Source organism: Heptranchias perlo, chromosome 6 (genome assembly GCF_035084215.1).
Source record: "Heptranchias perlo isolate sHepPer1 chromosome 6, sHepPer1.hap1, whole genome shotgun sequence".
NCBI classification, from domain to species: domain Eukaryota; kingdom Metazoa; phylum Chordata; class Chondrichthyes; order Hexanchiformes; family Hexanchidae; genus Heptranchias; species Heptranchias perlo.
In genome coordinates, this window is record NC_090330.1 from 99,749,778 (window position 1) to 99,772,447 (window position 22,670).

Here is a 22,670-nt window from a genome sequence, read left to right on the forward strand (position 1 = left end):
CCAAACGAGGTCACACAATGCATTTCACGCCTACTCCAAATCGCTGACGAGATTTCAAAGTCTTAAAGCAACTTACGTGCTTTGCTTGCTAAATTTGTCAAGAGCAGAAAAAGAGAAAGAAGAGATAAAAATGTAATAGCAGCTCCATTTAATTCTAAAATAAGCTTGTATTGTTAAATTAAAAACTGCAGCACTCAAATTTAATTTCCTGTGGGCAGCCCAGGCAGAAGCCAGCTCATCTTACTAAAAATATCAAATTACAATTAGTTTTGAAGAGATTCACTTTTTCTAGTGGAAATCGATAATTGGAAACAAGGTACACATTTATGGCTCTGATGGCAACTATTTCTCAAGTTAGTAAAAAACAAATCAGAAAAAATAAAATGAAAATATCAGATTGGCTGTTCAAATGGTTACACTTTTTCCTATGCTTTGATCCTTTTAATTGTGTTTTTGTGTTAATCTAAGATAAAACCTGGCATTAAAGTCATTGCTGTCAGCTCAACATAAAATTGTGGATGCATAATTTAGCACAAAATTTTAGGTTTTTATGAAACTAATTTAAGCTGGAGAAAGGAATGAGGTTTAGAATTTTTCTTCATTTACTTAGCACTCAAATATTAACACATCTTAGGAGTTAACTTATATTGTTATGATGAATGTAATTGCAGATAGTAACAAAATTGCATAAAATATGACAATGACATTTGATCCAAAATCAGTGTCAAGTTGCTATTATTGCAATTCTATTGGGACATCAGTCAAGGTTATTGAAAGCACAGTTCAGATCTGTGAACAAGGACAGTATTGAATATAGGTCAAGTTTCAGTGACATAAACATTAGGCAAAATTCAAAGCCAAACCAACATTTCATGGCCATTTGTTCTTTAGAGACTGAGAGCAACAGCAAGGCATGGTATTTGAGGTACAAAATATGTGGTCTACAAATTTCTGAGCATCATGGAATCAGAAAAATCAAATGGTGAAAGCATTTTTAAAGCATCCTCATGCACTATTTATAAACATATTAATGTGGGGTAAAATTTCTTTACAAAGGAAGACCTTTTCCCTGTAGTTAATACATGCACAGACATCATACATTCCAAAGTTACATATTCTCACAATTTCACTACCAGGCTCTTAATTACAGAGAAAAACTTGCATTCTTCCATTTCTCGTTCAGAGAATTTTCTGACCCAATTCCTATCAAATGATTCACTTCTTTACCACAAGCTGTTAGTTCACTTCTTCCCAGAAATCTATAGTAAGAAAATAATAAACTTTTCTGTTAAACGGGATCTGTTAGGCTTATAACTGTACAGGTCTGTTGGAAATCACTTCACGGAATAGGCCTTGGAAATCCAGCCTTATTACTTGGAGACACTAGAAAGCCATCCGTCCTTTGCAAACACTGCAAAAATATAAATTGTGAGCCAGATCCTTACTACACAGGTACACAGACAAGGAAGCAGTTCTAGGACATGGCGAACACCACCTTTGTTCCTAAAGCAGTGAGAACCTAGGACGCTGATAAATGAATGTTAGATTTATGAGCGCTTTTTCTGGCTCAAGTCATTAATTGTTGATTAACTGCTCCCTAGCTCTCACGTCATCCTTGTTTACAAATCCCTCCATGGCTTTGCTCCACCATAACTTTGCAACATCCTCCAGCCTTACATCCCAGCCTAATCGCTTTGCTCCTCTGACTATGGCCTCCTGTGCATCCCTATTTGCCTCCATTCCATTACTGGTGGAAAAATGTTCAGCAATCTCTGCCATACTTTCTTGAACTCTTACTGTAAACTCCTCCTCCTTGCAACTTCTCTCCTCGTCTTTAAAAGTCTCCTCAAAACCATCCTCTATGACCATGCATTCAGTTATCTATCCCAATTCTTACACGTTCGTGAACACCTTGGGGCATTCAATACATTAAAAGGTGCTATATAAATGCATGTTGTTGTTGTATACATGGGTACAGTCAACTACTAAGGCTGTACACTGCAGGGAACACTTTCTGAATCTGTGTTACCTGCGTTAAGCCTTGCTAAGAGCAAATATTGAGATTCTAGGCATATGCAGCCCACAACTTAGAAAACCGCGGGCTCCATTTCCCAATGGGCATGGCCTGTGCTGGGAGGGCGCAATTGGAAAATTTATCCATAGGTGGCTACTTAGATAGATTGTGTGAACTAGCTTCACGTTATTTATTGTATAACAGGCCTTCACATGACAGGAATTCCAGTATGGAAGTCAATACATCCATGCGATTTTCTAGTTAGCCTGGATCCTCGATGTGTACTCTTGGCGCATGAAACTTTGCATTGGGAGTGCTAACTGATAAAATCTACTCCAATGTTTATGCCAGTGGCAGTTGTTTCACCTGAACAATTATTCTTACCACATTTAACGTCATAACGATGCTACAATTCAATATTACAAGTAGAATGGAGCTGTCTTTTAACTTGCTCTGGTGGTTTCTTCATTGAAGTGGCTCACTTTAACTATTAAATAACAACTGAAAATAAACATTTATCAGAATGGGTAGTGCAATATGGATGCTCTTCTGCAGTTAGGATTAAAAGGCACATTGTTTGGGCTGGAGTAGGGAGGTTTTACTCTGCACCTGACCCATGATATACTTGATCTGGGGGTGGCTGGATGGTGACACTAGATGACAAAAGAACTATCATATCCCAACTCAGACGTCTTCACCTTGAGTACTGAAAACATAAATTCAAGAAAAGCAATTCAGTGCTGATCTTTAGAATTTTACCTGCACTTGTTCTGTACTGATGTTGATCGGATGTGTGACCCTGTGAGTAATAGGATGGATAACCACTGGAATGCAAGTAGGAAGAAGGGGTAGGGCCTCTTCTGCATTCTCTAATGCTGGCAAAAGTCTGTGAATGTGGCATACTTCGCAATGGTGGAGAGCATCTGGTGAGTCGAGGCTGTGGAGGAAGTTGGTCAAATTCCTCTTCGTCTTCTAGACTGCAGGAGTCATATTCCTGGTCACTGCCAGTTCCTCGCTTTCCCGAATATAATGATGTACTAGAGCTGCGTTGAGAGACAGTTGTTGAAGTGGAAGCATAATCTTGTCGTAGACCTGGTGATCAAAATGTACGTTATACAGTAAACATAACACAATGTCTGGTATATTTGAGGTAATGTATAACTTTAAAAATGCATAGTTATAAGATAGTCCTTTTAAGATTTAATCTGCTAGCTAATTAAATCGGTGATGTAGGTAGCAACATTGTGAGTGGGCTCCATTTAAGAAACTGTATTTATGAAGCAAATGACTGACACTTGCGAACATAGAGCGACTTTAACATACCTTGGCCCAGAATTTACTGTCAAAACATAAGGCTAATGGCGCTCGCCGTTATTTATGTGCAAATCACACAGCAACTTCAGGCGAGGGCAGATGAGCAGTTAAACACAAAAATCCAGAAGTTGCTGTCCGAGATGCGTCGCTCCGCCGTTAGCTTTGCGAAAACAGCATCTCATTGTTTGGCTCACCTCACCATTCAAATGTATTGTCCGGCGTGAAGTTCCTGTACTTGCGTGGTAGATACGAACTAAGCTCACCACAGAAAGTTAGGGCTTGACCATTTCAGTCTAAGTACCCTTTTAACGGCTGATAAATGTTAATTACTGTCAAACCACCTCTCTGGCACTGAAAATTAACTATGACCAGTGTGGAGTTTCATTACTTAAGCTTTTAATTGCTGTTGGAAATTTTAAAAAAAATTTTGCTTTGTCTCTTTTTCCAATCTTTCTTTCCCTGTACCATTTCACAATCCTTCCATCTGATCGGTTAAGGAGATACACAGTTGCTTGCCCTGTTCACACAGTTCCCAGATGCCCTGTAGAGGGCACCACCCCGTTTCCATCTCCCACTTACAGTAACGTCCAGTACAAAATCTCATGGAAATTAAACGCGCAAGGACAAGTTTAACTAACAGTGGATGCAGTTCGTGACTGGCTACAGCAAATTTTGGGCCCTTATTCCAGTGAATAACCTGGGAAAACAAGTCAAGATTAAAATCTTATTTAAGATCAATTTTCTTTCCAGCCAATGACTGATCTTACAGCTCTGTTCTGATTAGATGCAAAATTATAAGACAATCCCCACAGGGTTATTTTGAACAGAAATAAGTAGTCTCAGAAGCAGAAATCTGATGGGTCATGGTATCGGGTCTACTATGCACTCATGAAACATACTGGAGGAAAATTGCAAATAGTTGTTAAGAGACCGCGGGGAAAATGTAATATAAAATGTGGCATTGGTTCTGCAGGCATTCATCTACAGGAATGGAAGCACAGTATTTTTTTAAAATAAGGCTGCATCAGAATTACAGCAATCTAAAAAAGACAATAGTCTACTCCTGATAATTCAATATCAAGATTTACGTGATAAAATTGAAATAAGCAATAATTTGAATTAAACAATTTAAACGCAGCCAAGTGGGAGTTTTTAAAAAAAAAATATTTCATGGGATGTGGGCATCGCTGGCGAGGCCGGCATTTATTGCCCACCCCAAATTGCCATTGAGAAGGTGGTGGTGAGCCGCCTTCTTGAACCGCTACAGTCCGTGTGGTGAAGGTTCACCCACAGTGCTGTTAGGAAGGGAGTTCCAGGATTTTGACCCAGCGACGATGAAGGAACGACGATATATTTCCAAGTCGGGATGGTGTGTGACTTGGAGGGGGACGTGCAGGTGGTGTTGTTCCCATGTACCTGCTGCTCTTGTCCTTCTAGGTGGTAGAGGTCGCGGGTTTGGGAGGTGCTGCAGTGAATCCTGTGGATGGTACACACTGCAGCCACTGTGCGTCGGTGGTGAAGGGAGTGAACGTTTAGGGTGGTGGATGGGGTGCCAATCAAGCGGGCTGCTTTGTCCTGGATGGTGTTGAGCTTCTCGAGTGTTGTTGGAGCTGCACTCATCCAGGCAAGTGGAGAGTATCCCATCAGACTCCTGACTTGTGCCTTGTAGATGGTGGAAAGGCTTTGGGGAGTCAGGAGGTGAGTCACTCGCCGCAGAATACCCAGCCTCTGACCTGCTCTTGTATGGCTGGTCCAGTTAAGTTTCTGGTCAATGGTGGGGGATTCGGCGACAGTAATGCCGTTGATTGTCAAGGGGAGGTGGTTAGACTCTCTTGTTGGAGATGGTCATTGCCTGGCACTTGTCTGGTGCGAATGTTACTTGCCATTTATGAGCCCAAGCCTGGATGTTGTCCAGGTCTTGCTGCATGCGGGCTTGGACTGCTTCATTATCTGAGGGGTTGCGAATGGAACTGAACACTGTGCAATCATCAGCGAACATCCCCATTTCTGACCTTATGATGGAGGGAAGGTCATTGATGAAGCAGCTGAAGATGGTTGGGCCTCGGACACTGCCTTGAGTAACACCTGCAGCAATGTCCTGGGGCTGAGATGATTGGCCTCCAACAACCACTACCATCTTCCTTTGTGCTAGGTATGACTCCAGCCACTGGAGAGTTTTCCCCCTGATTCCCATTGACTTCAATTTTACAAGGGCTCCTTGGTGCCACACTCTGTCAAATGCTGCCTTGATGTCAAGGGCAGTCACTCTCACCTCTGGAATTCAGCTCTTTTGTCCATGTTTGGACCAAGGCTGTAATGAGGTCTGGAGTCGAGTGGTCCTGGCAGAACCCAAACTGAGCATCTGTGAGCAGGTTATTGGTGAGTAAGTGCTGTTTGATAGCACTGTCGACGACACCTTCCATCACTTTGCTGATGATTGAGAGTAGACTGATGGGGCGGTAATTGGCCAGATTAGATTTGTCCTGCTTTTTGTGGACAGGACATACCTGGGCAATTTTCCACATTGTCGGGTAGATGCCAGTGTTGTAGCTGTACTGGAACAGCTTGGCTAGAGGAACAGCTAGTTCTGGAGCACAAGTCTTCAGCACTACAGCCGGGATGTTTTCGGAGCCCATAGCCTTTGCTGTATCCAGTGCACTCAGCTGTTTCTTGATATCACGTGGAGTGAATCGAATTGGCTGAAGACTGGCTTCTGTGATGGTGGGGATATCGGGAGGAGACCGAGATGGATCATCCACTCGGCACTTCTGGCCTAAGATGGTTGCACACGCTTCAGCCTTGTCTTTTGCACTCATGTGCTGGACTCCGCCATCATTGAGGATGGGGATGTTTACAGAGCCTCTTCCTCCAGTTAGTTGTTTAATTGTCCACCACCATTCACGACTGGACGTGGCAGGACTGCAGAGCTTTGATCTGATCCGTTGGTTGTGGAATCGCTTAGCCCTGTCTATACCATGTTGCTTCCACTGTTTAGCATGCATGTAGTCCTGAGTGGTAGCTTCACCAGGTTGGCACCTCATTTTTTAGGTACGCCTGGTGCTGCTCCTGGCATGCTCTTCTACACTCCTCATGGAACCAGGGTTGATCCCCTGGCTTGTTGATAATGGTAGAGTGAGGAATATGCCGGGCCATGAGGTTACAGATTGTGCTGGAATACAATTCTGCTACTGCTGATGGCCCACAGTGCCTCACTGATTCCCAGTTTTGAGCTGCTAGATCTGTTCTGAATCTATCCCATTTAGCACGGTGGTAGTGCCACACAACACGTTGGATGGTGTCCTCAGTGAGAAGACGGGACTTCATCTCCACGAGGACTGTGCGGTGGTCACTCCTACCAATACGGTTATGGACAGATGCATTTGCAACAGGTAGATTGGTGAGGACAAGGTCAAGTAAGTTTTTCCCTCATGTTGGTTCACTCACCACCTGCCACAGGCCCAGTCTAGCAGCTATGTCCTTCAGGACTCGGCCAGCTCGGCCAGCTGTGGTGTTGCCGAGCCACTCTTGGTGATGGACATTGAAGTCCCCTGCCCAGAGTACATTCTGTGCCCTTGCTACCCTCAGTGCTTCCTCCAAGTGGTGTTCAACATGGAGGAGGACTAATTCATCAGCCGAGGGAGGGCGGTAGGTGGTAATCAGCTGGAGGATTCTTTGCCCATGTTTGACCTGATGCCATGAGATTTCATTGGGTCCAGAGTCAATGATGAGGACTCCCAGGACCACTCCCTCCTGATCGTATATCACTGTACCGCCACCTCTGGCAGGTCTGTCCTGTTGGTGGGACAGGACATATCCAGGGATGGTGATGGAAGAGTCTGGGACGTTGGCTGAAAGGTATGATTCTGTGAGTATGGCTATATCAGGCTGTTGCTTGACTAGTCTGTGGGACAGCTCTCCCAATTTTGGCACAAGTCCCCAGATGTTAGTGAGGAGGACTTTGCAGGGTCGACTGGGCTTGGTTTGCCTTTGTCGTGTCCGGTGCCTAGTGGTCTGATGCCAGGTGGTCCATCCGGATTTATTCTTGTTATGACTTTTTTTAAGCGAGAGTTTACAACTGAGTGACTTGCTAGGCCATTTCAGAGGGCAATTAAGAATCAACCACATTGCTGTGGGTCTGGAGTCACATATAGGCCAGACCGGGTAAGGACGGCAGGTTTCCTTCCCTAAAGGACATTAGTGAACCAGATGGGTTTTTACGACAATCCGGTCGTTTCATGGCCACCATGACTGATACTAGTATTTTAATTCCAGATTTTATTTAATTAATTGAAGTTTAGAGCTAAAATAAATTAAAATCAGTAGATAATTTGAATTGTGACTTTGAATTGAGAGTAGACTGTATATCACAACTTCTTAACTAAATGAAAATCAACCAACACTATTCTAATTAATTCAGAAATTGGAGCTTGAACTGTAATCACCACAACAGGGCAATTACTTTCTTCTGGTTTCTAGCTAAAAACAAAGGATTTTTTAAGAACAGAGTGCAGAAACTATGCTAAGGAATGATCTATTCACTCCTACATACATAAATTTGTGTTGGGCCGAGAAAAGAAACCAATTAGTAGTCCAAATTCAGAACTTAATCTGGCAGAGTTGAGCCAGGGAAGTTTAAGACTACGATTTGCAAAGAAAATTAAATATTCTTCAACATAGTCCATGGTGAGATTTCTTGAATGAGTAATAGGGAAGAAAGCCGCATTATTTGTCATCCAAGACCTGACCTGTGAAATGGGATTAAGTTACAACCTAAGAAAATTAATTGGGCCATTGTACTTGCTAAAGTTGCTAACTATTTACTTGCTAATATGGGCCATGGTTCATTGTCTCCTTAGTTAATAACACACTTACTTTCCTCTTGTAGTCTTGCCATGATCTGGACATCTGTCAAGTCTTGTAGTTTATAACCCATGGAGATGGATTCATCATCCAGCTCAGAAGTGCTCAGTTCACTGTCTATTGATGACTGTGGGCTGAGTGGAAGATTTCTACTTACATAACCTGTAAACAAAACAGGTATAACTATTTTATGGACGATTAAACTTTTCAGCTGACAAAAAGAGAAAAAAAATCCCAACTGTACAAACATTTGGTTCTAAATCCTTTTTAAAACTGACTCGCAAGAAATCTGACAATAGAGAATACAGGTTCTACCTGCCAGAGAAATTAGAAAATTAGTAACAGTATACGAGATGAAGCCAACACTAGGCCCAGAGGCACTTGGAAAAAAGCCTCACTCCATTAATGCACTATGGATTATGGAGGCTGATCAAAAACACTTTTTTAATGTTTTTCCCTCAAGGGCAATGAATCTTTTCTGTAAACACCACTAACGGGCAGTTGCTTTTTTTTAAAAAGGTTTTTGGGTACTTGATTTTGTGTAATTTAATTAATTTAAAAGTCTGGCCTTGTGGTGTGAAGTACTAGGGAACAGATATACTGTACTCCAAAATAGCAGACACGGGTTGTCACGACAATGGAGTTACTGATCTCAGCCAGGTCAGTGAACAAAGTTGAAAAATAATGTAAAAATGAGGCATTCCACATCTCTCTTACACACCTCCTAATGTCCACCATGTAACTGTGCCAACACAGGCTTGGTCATAGATTAGCTGTTTTAGTCAAAAATAATGAGATATTGGGTGTGTGTTGCAGATACAGAAAAATACTAAAATGTAAATTTAGTTCTGTAGCTCTAAACCTATTCTCAAAATTGTCACTACAGCTATACAAAGCCCTGGTTAGACGACACCTGATGTACTGTGTTCCGTTCTGGGAACCACATCTTAGGAAGGATATATTGGCCTTGGAGGGAGTGCAGCGTAGATTTACTAGAATGATACCTGGACTCCGAGGAGGGATTACACAAATGAGGGTTGTATACCCTGGAATTTACAAGATTAAGGGGTGATTTGATCAATGTTTTCAAGATATTAAGGGGAACTGATAGGGTACACACACACACAGAGAGAGAGAGAGAGAGAGACACACACAGAGACAGAGACAGAGAGACAGAGAATTTCCACTGGTTGCGGATTCTAGGACTGGGGACATAATTAGAGCCAAGAGTTTCAGGAGTGAAGTTAGGAAACACTTCTACATGCAAAGGGTGGTAGAGGTTTGGAACTCTCTTTTGCAAATGGCAGTTGATGCTAGCTCAATTGTTAATTTTAAATCTGAGATTGATAGATTTTTGTTAACCAAAGGTATTAAGGGATATGGGGCTAAGGTGGGTATATGGAGTTAGGTCACAGATCAGCCATGATCTCATTGAATGGCTGATCAGGCTCAAAGGGCTAAATGGCCTACCCCTGTTTCTATGTTCCCAGATGTTTCTTTGGCCTTTTTAAAATGATCATCTTAGGTGGGTTTGTACTGCAACTTCAGTGTTAGTAGATGCTAAATCTTCATAGTCAGGGCTTATCTGAGTCAGGCTGATCTGCTCCCTAAAGGCAGCCTCACACTGCTTGGTTTTGAAGCCACAGAGTATAACTTCAGTACGTCATCAAAACTAGTTCAGAAAGTGCCTAGGGTGTAAGGAAAGAAGTTTTGCACATGTATAAGAATGTTAGGGGAGAATTCCCTCCTGGGCAGAAGATTTACAGTTGGGACCAAACAGTACAAATGAGGCAACTATCAGCTTCATACCAGTAGCTGTGGTATAAACGCATCCGTATAGTCTTTTTATAAACAAAAAATTAAACCCAAGTTTTCATGCAAGCACAGAACTCTACATAGACATTAGATATTACTAACCGAGATTAGTGGAAAAACATTTAACACGTTCATTTGATATTCCTCTGTCCTCTATTTTAGCAAAGGCATTACACATGTAAAATAGATGGGGTACCACCTGCATTAAAATAGCAGAAAAAGAAATACCATTCAAGCATGTTGAATGTTCGTCCATCAATATTGCCAAATGTAATTTCTAGCCTTATCTATATGAAAACCTTTAAGATCTATTAGAAGTGAATGCAAAAAGCCAAGCAAAAGTTGCACTTCAATTTGGAAGCCAAGATGACGTGGGGAAAAAAAAATGTAGATGTGAATAACAAGGTGAAAGGAAAACCAAAGTAATCGTACTTCAAAATTACACAGGCGGAACTTTCAACTTTGGTGGGGTGGTAAGATTTGTGGTTTATACACACCCCATTCGATTATCCTTTCCATTGACTTCAATTTTACGTTTTTGCCAAAGTCAAAGGTTCTGCCCCACGTCTGTATGTAGGTAAAATAAAGTTAACATTATTAGCTGTTCTCGACAGAACAGAAGCAGAAGCAGAACAATTAACCATTGATACTGAAACTTATGTTATGCTAGGACCTGTATAATCGTACATAAGCGTCCAGGAGTTCATCTTGATTTTTTTTTCTGCTTGACGTGGTCATTGTTTATAAGATTATTACAGCTCCATTGCACTGAAGCCTGCATAATGACTGGTTGACAATAAGAACCAGCCCTGGGTCATCTGTTTGTATGGATATGCTTTATGAATTCTGTAGTCACCATCAACAATGTTGCAGATTTATAGATCAGGAGAAAAAATTTAGTCAGTGTTGGGTCTTATGCATCGCCTTCCCAATGCCTCTTGACACCTGAGGAGAAGGAAGGTTTGTGGACTAACCTACCAAGTTGCCACGAAAGGAGTTTGCTATCTCAACCATTCTGGATTGGATTAGCGCTTCAAGCTGCTGGAGACTTAAACAAAATTCACATAATACATGACAGACTTATGGAAAGGCCTTCCTGCCGTTGACAGATTTTGAAGCAGTTTGAAGCTAATTAGCCACAGCATGGAGAAGTATAATGAATAATAGATTTTTGATGCAGTTTTGCATTTGTGGTAAAGCAGAAATCTCTTTTACTCTCCAAATACTCCTCCTCAATCTTTCTTACTCATTTCATCAATAAAATATCATTGCTCCTTTGAATCTTCCTCTCGTTCGTCTTAAGCTTAAGTACATCCTACACACTCTTTTCTCCTCCCTGCACCCACTGTGCTGAAATAGAGATTCATAGAATAGAATCATAGAACGATACAGCACAGAAGGTGGCCATTCGGCCGATCGTGCCTATGCCGGCTCTTTGAAAAAGCTTTCCAATTAGTCTCACTCCCCTGCAGTTCTCTCCCCTTCAAGTATTTATCAGATTCCCTTTAGAATGTTACTATTGAATCTGCTTCGACCACCCTTTCAAGCAGTGCATTCCAGATCATAACTCATTACGTAAAAAAAATTCTCATCTCCCCTCTGGCTCTTTAGTCAATTATCTTAAATCCATGTCCTCTGGTTACTGACCCTTCTGCCAGTAGAAACAGTTTCTCCTTATTTACTCTATCAAAACCCTTCATGATTTTGAACGGCTCTATTAAATCTCCCCTTAAACTTCTCTGCTTTAAGGAGAACAATCATTGTACTATTTTCTAAGCTAACACATTAGGGCTGATCATCCAATTTTTTTTTCTTCATTCATGGGATGTGGGCGTCGCTGGCAAGGCCAGCTTTATTGCCCATCCTTAATTGCCCTTGAGAAGGTGGTGGTGAGCCGCCTTCTTGAACCGCTGCAGTCCGTGTGGTGAAGGTTCTCCCACAATGCCGTTAGGTAAGGAGTTCCAGGATTTTGACCCAGTGATGAAGGAACGGCGATATATTTCCAAGTCAGGATGGTGTGTGACTTGTAGGGGAACGTGCAGGTGGTGTTGTTCCCATGTGCCTGCTGCTCTTGTCCTTCTAGGTGGTAGAGGTCACGGGTTTGGGAGGTGCTGTCAAAGAAGCCTTGGCGAATTGCTGCAGTGCATCCTGTAAATGGTATACACTGTAGCCACGGTGCGCCGGTGGCGAAGGGAGTGAATGTTTAGGGTGGTGGAAGGGGTGCCAATTAAGCGGGCTGCTTTGTCCTAGATGGCGTCGAGCTTCTTGAGTGTTGTTGGAGCTGCACTCATCCAGGCAAGTGGAGAGTATTCCATCACACTCCTGACTTGTGCCTTGTCGATGGTGGAAAGGCTCTGGGGAGTCAGGAGGTGAGTAATTTGCTGCAGAATACACAATCTCTGACCTGGTCTTGTAGCCACGGTATTTATGTGGCTGGTCCAGTTAAGTTTCTGGTCAATGGTGATCCCCGGGATGTTGATGGTGGGGGTTTTGGCGATGATAATGCCGTTGAATGTCAAGGGGAGGTGGTTAGATTCTCTTTTGTTGGAGATGGTCATTGCCTGGCAAGTGCATTCTAGGCATTGACTGGAAGCAATGTGGATGCAGGATACAAGAAGGGCACTGCACTCAGGGAAGATTGGCAATAAGATTTCCTGCTGGACCTCGCTATCATGGAGAGGGCAGATATCGGACACTGCTGGGGATGCTCTATTGGTACTATGAACATCCCCAGAGGAAGTGGTGCCTCAGCCTTAAAGGCAGCAGCACTGTTAAAGGGGCAGTTAAAATGGAAGCCCAATGAAAATCTCAATTTGTTTTAAAAAGGTAATGCAGCAGAATTTTTATAGTACCAGATATTGATGAAGTGCAGTAAGTTTGTAATTTAATTTGTGTGCCTGATGCTGTAATTTGTATATTGGTGGTCTTCATGTATTAAGATTTTGTCGCTGTGAATGAGTTTGTCCCGCTGTGCCACGGCTGGGACATCAGCACCACTCCAGGCAGGAGTCCAGGTGTCCCTGCAGTCTGCTTTGGAAGGAGCTGGTGAAAGGGCAGCTCTGTGGTGCCTAGTAGTAGGTGGAGGAGCAGGGAAAGCAAGTGTGAGTATGAAGAACAATGGTGCAGGAAAAGGAGGGGGGGGGGGGGGGGTTGGCTGGTTTTATTGTGAGTCTTCTCGATTTATTCTACCTGGCATGGAGCAGGTATAAGATCAGGGGGAGGAGAGATTCCAACTCTGTGGTAGGAAAAGAATTGTTAGTGGTTCAGGAGAGGCACAAGTGAATGACTTCAACAGATGACATGCAGACTTGTGGTTGCTTCCCCTTTGCCTGTGTCTAGATGAGTCACAGTGCAAGAGGGGCGGGGGGTCTCAGTACTGAACATGGCCTGTAACAAGTACAGAAGTAGCAGAACCATTTTTTATTCAAAAAGCCAAAAAGTAAAGATTTCTTTTTGGCAATACCCTTAAGACAGATTGGACTGAAATGGCAGTTCTAAAAGCAGTCGCACCAGGTTTTTATGGGGACGGTTGGCTCCTGATCGGCATTCCATGCTATTAGGGTAAATCTGAATCCAGAGGTCTCTGATGTTCATGTGAATGAAATTTAAACATCTTGGCCGCTTCACGTGCAAACATTAGAAAAGCCATAAAGGAAGTTTGGATGTAGTGCTACTCAGGAGCAGAAGGATTAGTGTTCATTTTGTTCTCTGCATTGCACCCTTCTTCAGATGATATTTGAGAGCAGCATAGAGGAAAATCAACTCTATTCTTTCCAAGAATTTCAATCTGTGGAACTCCTCATCTCTATCAACTCTCTCTATCTTACAAATCTGTAGGCTTTTGATAACCAAGCTCATCATTTAACCACAGCTTCTTGATTTATCTTTTCTTATCCCCAATTCTTTTCAAACCTTTGTGTTGCCATACAGTATAAGCTTTGGCTACTTTACGAAAGTTTCTCAATAAAAAGCTCAAGTCAGCCAAAAAACAAAGAAAGACTAGTGTAAAACGACACTGGTGACAGTCAGCAACATTTTTAATACAAACAGCAAGTATCACCTTCAGTTCAGATAATGGTAATTATTAGTAGTGTGTAAAATATAGCAAGCTTCGGCCTTGAAATTACTTTGTGGGGTAACAGCACACGAGCACAGAGTGTTTTTCTGAAAATCCTTCCTCTGTTATTTTAGCTCATTTAACATAAATGGGTTAATGCCTCGCCTAAAATAGTGGACAAAGAAATTTCAGATGAATGAGTGAGGGAATTTCAGACAAATGCATTATGCTAGTATTCCACAGCATGAATTCATTTGAGCATCAATTTCTCTCATTATGTCCTTGCTGATCAGGTACCTTCCCAGAAAATGCTGAAAAAAACCCAGAAGAAACACTTTAAAAGGTCCCTATTTTAGGAAGCAGGGGAAGAAAATAGCTGTAATTAAACTGGCAGCTCTATCTACATCTACAATGCATATCTGGAGTATTATTTGCTCAGGAAGTATCTTAGAAATGAGGACATTAACCTTTTCATCACTACCGAATATCTTTTTAAAGGTGCTTCATTTCATCTCGAGTATCTCAAATGAAGAAGATATTCTTCAGATTTCACTTTTTTTGTAAAACAAATCTTAATCCAAACAGACAAGATTTTTCACAGATTACCCAGGTTTTCCTTTATAGAATTATATTAAGCGGTGCATGCAAGTAGCAGTACATGTGCAATGCTCACAATAAGAGAAAACAAACATATTCAAGCTGTTCCAGTTTTATACTCTACCTGTTCTTTCAGGGGTTAGTAATTGTTTAGTAACATGTTTGTAGAGGCTTTGAGAGCTAAACCCATTGGTATATGGACTATATCCTGCAATCGGGCTACATGGAAGGCCTGAAGTGTAAGAACTCGAAAAGAGGCTTTTCCATCGATTGGCTTTTGAGGGAAAGAAGCAAAGACACAGAATTAGATTTCACAAAGCTCTGCTTGAAGCGGTAGTTAAAACAATAAAGTATATATATTACAGCTTGGAGTAGCTTCATGCAGCATTATATTCAATGGCAACAGCCAATTACATCACATGGTTTCCAACTCTAAGATCCAAGGAGTCATGTGTACACACTGAAGTTTTATAAATTCACCAAAACTCTGTTCAAATTTATATTTAGAAAACTGACAATGAACACCAGGCTTCAGAATATGTCAGGCTAGAAATCCCTTCTACCTATGAGAGGTTTTATCACTTTTTTTTCTCTCCACCACTCCTGAAGGCACCGACTTAGGTGCTCGTCACCATCTACTATCTTGTCTGAATGAATGTCAGCAGCCTATTCAACAGTGGGGGCATCACAGCTGAGCCCAATCCTGTTCTTACCAATGTCACCCATGTACTAATAAATTGGATAGCCAGGTGATGATAGTTGGAATACTGGACCCTAGTCTTCAGTTGCTTCCACGCCTTTATTCTCAGATCCCCAATACACACTCAGTGCCCCCTAGATAAGCTCCCCCCTATAGATAAGAGTCCCCAATTGATACCCACCACCTGAATACAATTAACACTAATTGATATAAATCACATGGATACAATTAACATGCACACTTTGCAGCAGGAGTCACTGGATGCTGATCAGGGAATAAGCACCCAGCATGATTTTTCCCCTCCCTAGGTCAGGGTTGCTGAGGCAAACTGCAGTGCCCCAACCTCGACAAGGGAATGAACCTGGGATTTAACGCTAAAAGTCTGAATTATCAAGATAATTTGTATTAAGTAACTTTGAATTAAGAGACGTAGAGAGAGGCTGAATGTTTCTCTGCAATCCTGCCTGAATCAGGCAGAGTGCGGGTTTCTGTCCAATTTCCCTCCTGTCTGCCCCAGGTGCTGCCTCAGTCTCGACCGAAGCGTACAAAAACCGATGGGTCGAGGCAGAGTCGGAAGGGTGGGTAAAAGTCCCGCCTTGCCACTACTGCATTACCCAAGAGGAAACATCCAAGTCTAACTGTCAAAGGCCAGGCAGTAACTTCTCAAATACATCCATTTCAGGTGGGCATAATGCTGTTGGCATACTCCATTGGGCAATTCTCAGGAAATCATAGAGAGCAGCTAATTAAATAAATTTAAATAATTTTTAAACCCTTCGTGAGGGTTTCACCTGTAGTGAAGAGCCTCCTATAACATCAACACAGTCCAGCTGGAAAATCCCAGGTTTTATCTAGTTGTGAATAGTAGGCCTAAGGGCTGTGTACTTAATCTTTCGACGGCCCTCAACTATGTACTCTCTAGCACTGCCTACAAACCAATTTGGAAAATCTATCCTTATATAACCAGGATCACAAATATGCAAAGCTACTTTTAAAAAAAAATAATTCTCCTGCTCCCAATTTTCTTTTCATTGAGACACTTTAACACACATTCATTCCCCCTTCCATCATCCTCATCACTTCCCAGCAATTTTACCATCTTTTGAAAAAAAAATTCCCAGGAAATGTCCCCTGATTTTTCAGTTCCTTATTTTTATTTTAAATGAAAAGAATGACTCACAAAAAAATTCCCTCAGATTTTCACCCTCCTTGTTTTAATTAATTAAAGAAAATCTCTGAAGGGAAAAAAGAATCCTTTCTTCTCAAGATTGGCTTCAACAACAATGCAGTAGTTCATTCTCAGCAGGCTAAGTGTCAAACTATTCAACTGCTCTATATAGAACATAGGAATTTTCAGGAACAGGAGAAGGCCAATTTGGTCCAACATGCCTGGTCCTGTTAGATTGATTCAGCCCTATTATCTCACCATCTCTCTCAAACCATACTCTCTCCAGAAAATCTAGTCCTTTGAAGCAATTTATAATATTCACTTTGAGGAATAAAGGAATAGGTGCACGTAGTGCACAGGGAAAAATTGGGTGGGAAGGATAGCACATGCATAATGGGGCCCACCCAATTTTCCATCCATTAATTTAAAAAGATGGAAAATTGTGTGGGATCCACTGCAGGTGTGTGATCCTTCCCACACAACTTTCCTCTCTGTGCTGTTCTTAGGCGATCTTTTATGCCCAAATGTAATACGAGGAAAATATTCTCTCAAACGTTTAGCGCTGTGTAAAAATACTACAGCTGAGGGGTAATTTACTCATTTAGGCTCCCATTAATGGATGGAAAAAAAAAATCACAGGAACTGTGCACCCAAAGTACTTAAGCAGACAAGGTTCTGCACTGGGAGTGCAAATTTCTAAAATGACTCCTTATTCCTGTTGCAGCTCATTAGCCCCATGTTCAATTGGGACCAAATTTCTCTCTCTGTTATAGGAAATGTGCAGACTGAGGGCCAATATCACATACGTTGGGATTATCACTGGATTAGACCTTTCTAGTATAATATCCTATGCATAATTCACAAAACAGCTGCTCCTAAATTCATGTGTCATCACCTTGTATTCCTAAAAGAATGAGTAATTAAGCACGGCCTTATGCAAACTAATCCAAATTATGTCCACAGCAGCAGAGATGCATTCCTGTTTATGAAGGTCCCCAGATACATCCCACCCATTAAATGTAAGACTCAATCCTTTGTTGCATTGTGTGTTTGGGGGGTGGGGGTGGGGGTGGAAGAAATAACACACACATTAAGGCTTCCAATGAGTTACTGGTAGAATCTGGGCTTCTTTCTAGTTCGGTCTCTCCACCAGGAAAATGGCTCTAATTTTCCTGGTGGAGTTCAGATGGATGACTCCTCCTTTAACATCAGGATTTTTAAAGATACTAAAAATGCCAATTACCCAGACTGATATTGTAAGCAAAAGCATGCTTGGCTTCTCTTTACTTCATTATAATCTTTACTGAACAAATATTAATAAAGACCTACGAGTTGAATAAAAGGTCAAATTAGACTCACTTCCCAGAAAAACCTGACATCTCTAAAGGATTTCTGATGTCCACGCAAAGGGTCTCACTTCCGAAAATGAACAAGACCAGATGTTCTCAGTATATTAACATCACAGCTCTACTGAGACTGATCTTTGAGAGAAGAAATGGATACAGGAGACCACTAAGACAAGAGCTGCTAACATTAAAGTGAATACAAGGCATCCGATCTCTTGTACTGTATTCCACTATACCACACACGGTCGAGCTTTTACCCAGTTAAGAGGGGCAAGCATTGCATTGTATTTTTTTCCATTCTATAATGCAAATGTACAGATGTCAATAATATTGTGCTCTTCAATAAACTAAATTAGCATTTACTACATTAGGCGCTAGCCTATTCCACAATCGAACAACTAAGTATAAAGAAATTATTTCTGAAGTTTGGCTTAGCTTGACTTTAGCTAATAATTATTCTCCATTTGTTCTAAACTGGCTTTGCACAAGATAACACTTTCCCATCCATTCCCTTTATTATTTTAAAAACTTGAATCAAGTTTCCCAATGAGGACATATTCAACTTCTTTCACCTTTCTTAATTACTCAGTGATCTAAAACCTAGAATTCTATGTTTCTGTAGGTACAGTTACCGTGAATAAACATAATGCATGGTGTCATTAATGGTTAAGGTAGAGCATCAGTATCATTTCCTTCGACATAAATGATGGAGGTAATTTAATCTAACCCGCCCGGTGGGAAATGGATGGGATTGGTTGGCTGCCTGTTTTACACCCGCTTGATTTTACTTTCCATTGACTTCAATGCAAAGTAAAATTGAGCACGGTGTATAACGGGCAGTTGATCTGTTCCCATCAGTTTCCCGATCGGATCACTGGAAACAGTTTGTTTCTAGCTACCCTGTACTTTTTAAAAACCAAACTGTACCAGCTCACATTTACTGACATTGAATTTCATATACCATTTTGTTTGCCCATTCCACCATCTTATCAATATCTTCTTGCTGCTTCCTTTGGTCCTCAGAATTGTTTACTATGCCTCCTATTTCAGCATCGTCTGCAAATTTGGTCACCAATTTCTCTTCATTCTATATCCAAATCATCGATGTACACAATGAACAGATGCAGTCCCAGAACAGAGCCCTCTGTTTTTCAGCTCTTTTCCACTAGTTGGTCTCAACTCACTTTTCTTCTTTAAATTTCTACAACATTATCAATTGGCTTTAAAGACTATGTATAACTGGGTAATTTACAAAAGGACATTTGAATTTAGTAGATTTCTTTATTTATCAAGACTTTTTTATGCAAACTGCATAGTGCAGTGAATCCTAATGTCCTCCATCAATACTGCCTAAAATCAGTTTAAAAAAAAACTCATATACTTAACATATACTCCAATCTAATTATAACAGAAGCTTTAGAACACGAGCATTGGACAGAAATTGCTTGCAAAACAACGGTGAGTTCAACAGCACTCTCCGTTGTTAGTGGTGAAATGGAGGAGCAAGTTCTGGTGCTCGTACATGCGCAGTGAAACACGGAAATCCGGAACTGGCTCCTGCTGGTTCGCAGGCGATGTGACAGCTTCAAATTAAAAAGGGACATCGCCTGCGACAATCAGAAAGATCATTGAAATAGCGCCAACTTGCTCATCTGCCCAGCTGGAAGTAACTAATATCAACACAAAACAGGTACGCTTAAAAATACCAGGTCTAACTAAGTCTTGATGACTGCCAAACAACTAAAAATTAACTTTTAAAAATGTGGAGTCTCATTACTCCTTATTTCAATAGTTTGTCATTATAATTTTTTTTTAAACTTTTCCTTTCCATCTCTTATTTAATTCAATTATTTCTTACGCACTTTTTTTGCTGTCTATGGCTGTTCTCACAAAGATTTTAATGTTGTACCTTTCACCTCCTGGTTTTCACATTGGAAGCCTGCAGAGACAGTGAACGCAGCATGTCAAAATGCTGCAAAATCTGATTGTTCGAGGGGAGAGTGTGATCATCTCACTTGTCCCACAGGTCCTAGCTTCGCTTGAACTAACCTTGGGCTCTTCTCCACTTCCTATTCGAGGAAGTGCCTGACGTTAATGGGTTAGTATAAATCTTTTTTTTCGTATTTCTTAGTATAAAGTGGCGGTTTGCCCCTCCGAGCAATTTCTGCCCCAATGTGAATTAAGACAAGATCCAAGTTACAGGGAATGTGTCATACATAGCATATAGGACATTATGTAAGGAACCAAGGTTCAGGAGTCATCTGACATAGATATAAGAATCTAATAATGATCAAAGAATATAAGGATGACCAAAGCAGTTTTAAGGTGCATATGCATAATGACTTACATAAGCTATTGGCAATTAAGGCAGCTTTGATTGTTGAAAGAATTTAATATGTTTCTGTCGGAAGAGATTGAACCTTGCCAATTAAAATGATTCTTACTTAGCACTACAGTATAAACATTAACTGCAGAACGTAAGAAAAAAATTACATGCATAAATCTCTTGACTCAAGATTGCAACAAAAATAGATGACCCAGAAATTACAGCAGTGCTTTCCCCCAAATCCATTACACCCCAGCGGAAAGCTGTGTGTCCTGCATCCTTCCCCGTTGAATTTCTGTAATATCACACAATAATAAGTCTTGTTTAAAGGACAGCTGTATTTTACTGCAGTAACCATACAATGACAGCATAATAACTGCAGTTATTATGCCAAGATTTACCACATAATTCTACAATTTTGTCTGCATCACTAAACAGCAGTCTGCTGTTTAATATAAAGATACCCCCGTGGGTGAATCTTGCTAGTGATGCCCAGCTAATGTGAACTAATCACTGGACAATTTAAAATTTAAAAATTAAGCCAGAAACTGACAAGGTACGGCAGTTTTTTTTCTAAAAAAAACTTAAAAATAGACAAAGAAAACCACAACTGCTGCAATTGTGATAAGCATTATCCTATCTTTCTCTTTCACATGCTGATTTGCCTGCTGTGCATTTCCAGTATTTTCTGCTTTTATTTATATGTGGACACGTCTACTAGATGCTTTGAGCAGAAACATTCTGCATTCCCGTTTCATTTACTGGAAAGCTTTGTCTTACAGCACGAGATAGTGGTCAGTACAAAGTTCTCAGCTTCTTATGATTATTTTTTAAAACTGCATAGGTTGAGGGAACTGTCTGGTTTATGGATGGTTTGCATTCAATTTTTGTTTTAAATGTATGATGGGCATGCACGAGAGAAATTAATCTAGCTCCAAGTAAGTGGGGGAGATCACAATAGAAAACAATAACAAAGCGCCACACCAAAACAGTGCACTCTCTCACTCAGAAACCATGAAGTTATTTGGAGTGGGATTTTGATCATTTTAAACCATTGCTGCAAAGGATACTCTGCCAAGATTGGAATTAGAACAAATCATTGGGGCAGAATGGAGAAAGCTACAGTTGCATCTAACTCATACTGTACCTTACCCCGGAGAGCATGATACTGAGACTGGGTGACAAGTTGGGAAAAGGGATCCATTCTCTCACATTAAGCACAACCGTAATATGGTTAAACCTAAATAATATCAATCTGGCTAATGGAATTAACGCTTCAAATATTCTCTTCTGCAAGAAAAACTGAATTAATTGAAAACAGTGGTTTCAAGCTTTACTTTGTGGGTGGCACCCTGCAAATATTGACACACTTCTGGGGCCCACATGCTCTAACACCTAAAGGAAAATGTGTTTTTCATTAGCATAACACGGGCACATCTCCGGCACCTGTCTGCCCCATGTGGCTGGAAACTCCCATGCCTGCCAGCTAAGTCCTCCGCCACAGTGTAAGAGACTGATTTGTCTTTTCTTTTAAACACAAAAATGTCTGGCCTGGAACTCAGCGACTCACATTTGCCAATCTGGAGGCCTGTACACCTCAATTCATTTGGCGTACCAGCCTCCGCAGATATACCAGGTCCCATATAAGCCAAGAGTGCGGGAACTCCCAGCGTATGGAGTCCCCACTCCTGGCTCCACACCAGGTGTTAGGGTCAGGCAGAGGTTCTGCCCCTTGGAAGGCATGCCAGAAACAGCAGAGAATTGATGCAACCAGGTCTCTGTCATTTTCAAGGAAGTTCTGTCAGTCTCCTGCTGAAGTATGGTGGGAGACCAGTGGAATCCCTCGCCCGAGAAATTTCGGCCCCAATAACTCTCTCCTGCACTCTAGCCTTCTCACAGCTTTTGCTGGACCTGTTTCGCAGATCTCCGTTATAAAAACCTGATTGACTGCCTATGTCTCTTTGTGTTAGTCTTTTATTAACCTCCGTTCACAGCCAGAAATGGATTAAAGACTTCCCAACAGAATGGGTGAGTTTTTCGGCTGCTTGTGACAGTAAATAATAAGCAATTTGTTAGCCTGTCTACAGCTAGCTTATTAATATCTCAACTACCCACCTTTTTAAAAAAAAACGTGGAATGCACTTCAAACCATAACATTTAAAAAGGTAATGTTTTCCCAACATCTCTGTGGAAGAATGGTCAACAGATCCTGAAACGTGACTGTTGTGCTGAACAGAACTGTTCAATTTTCTCTTGTGCTTACTTTTATAATACTCCAATTACTATGCGCTAGTAAAGTATTAAAATTTTTGATGCCAAGTAGTCCCAATGCTTATATCTTATGTATACACACAAACATGTAGACATACACACATATTCTGAACACCCTGTATTCTTAATAGTCAATTTATTTCTTAATATTTCTGGATGGCATATTATGTATTCACTTCACTGACTTTCTTAACCATACCTA

The 22,670-nt window shown here is 41.1% G+C and overlaps 1 protein-coding gene across 1 annotated transcript in view; it reads right to left on the minus strand.

Moving 5' to 3' along the window:
* Nucleotides 1–22,670, minus strand: part of slain1a (SLAIN motif family, member 1a) — a 78,453-nt gene that overhangs the window by 11,870 nt on the left and 43,913 nt on the right. The window contains exons 3-4 of the mRNA XM_067985490.1: nucleotides 8,201–8,350; nucleotides 2,774–3,106 (exon numbers count right to left, since the gene is read on the minus strand). Coding sequence (XP_067841591.1) covers nucleotides 2,774–3,106; nucleotides 8,201–8,350 — 483 coding nt within the window. The remainder of the gene's footprint in view (nucleotides 1–2,773; nucleotides 3,107–8,200; nucleotides 8,351–22,670) is intronic.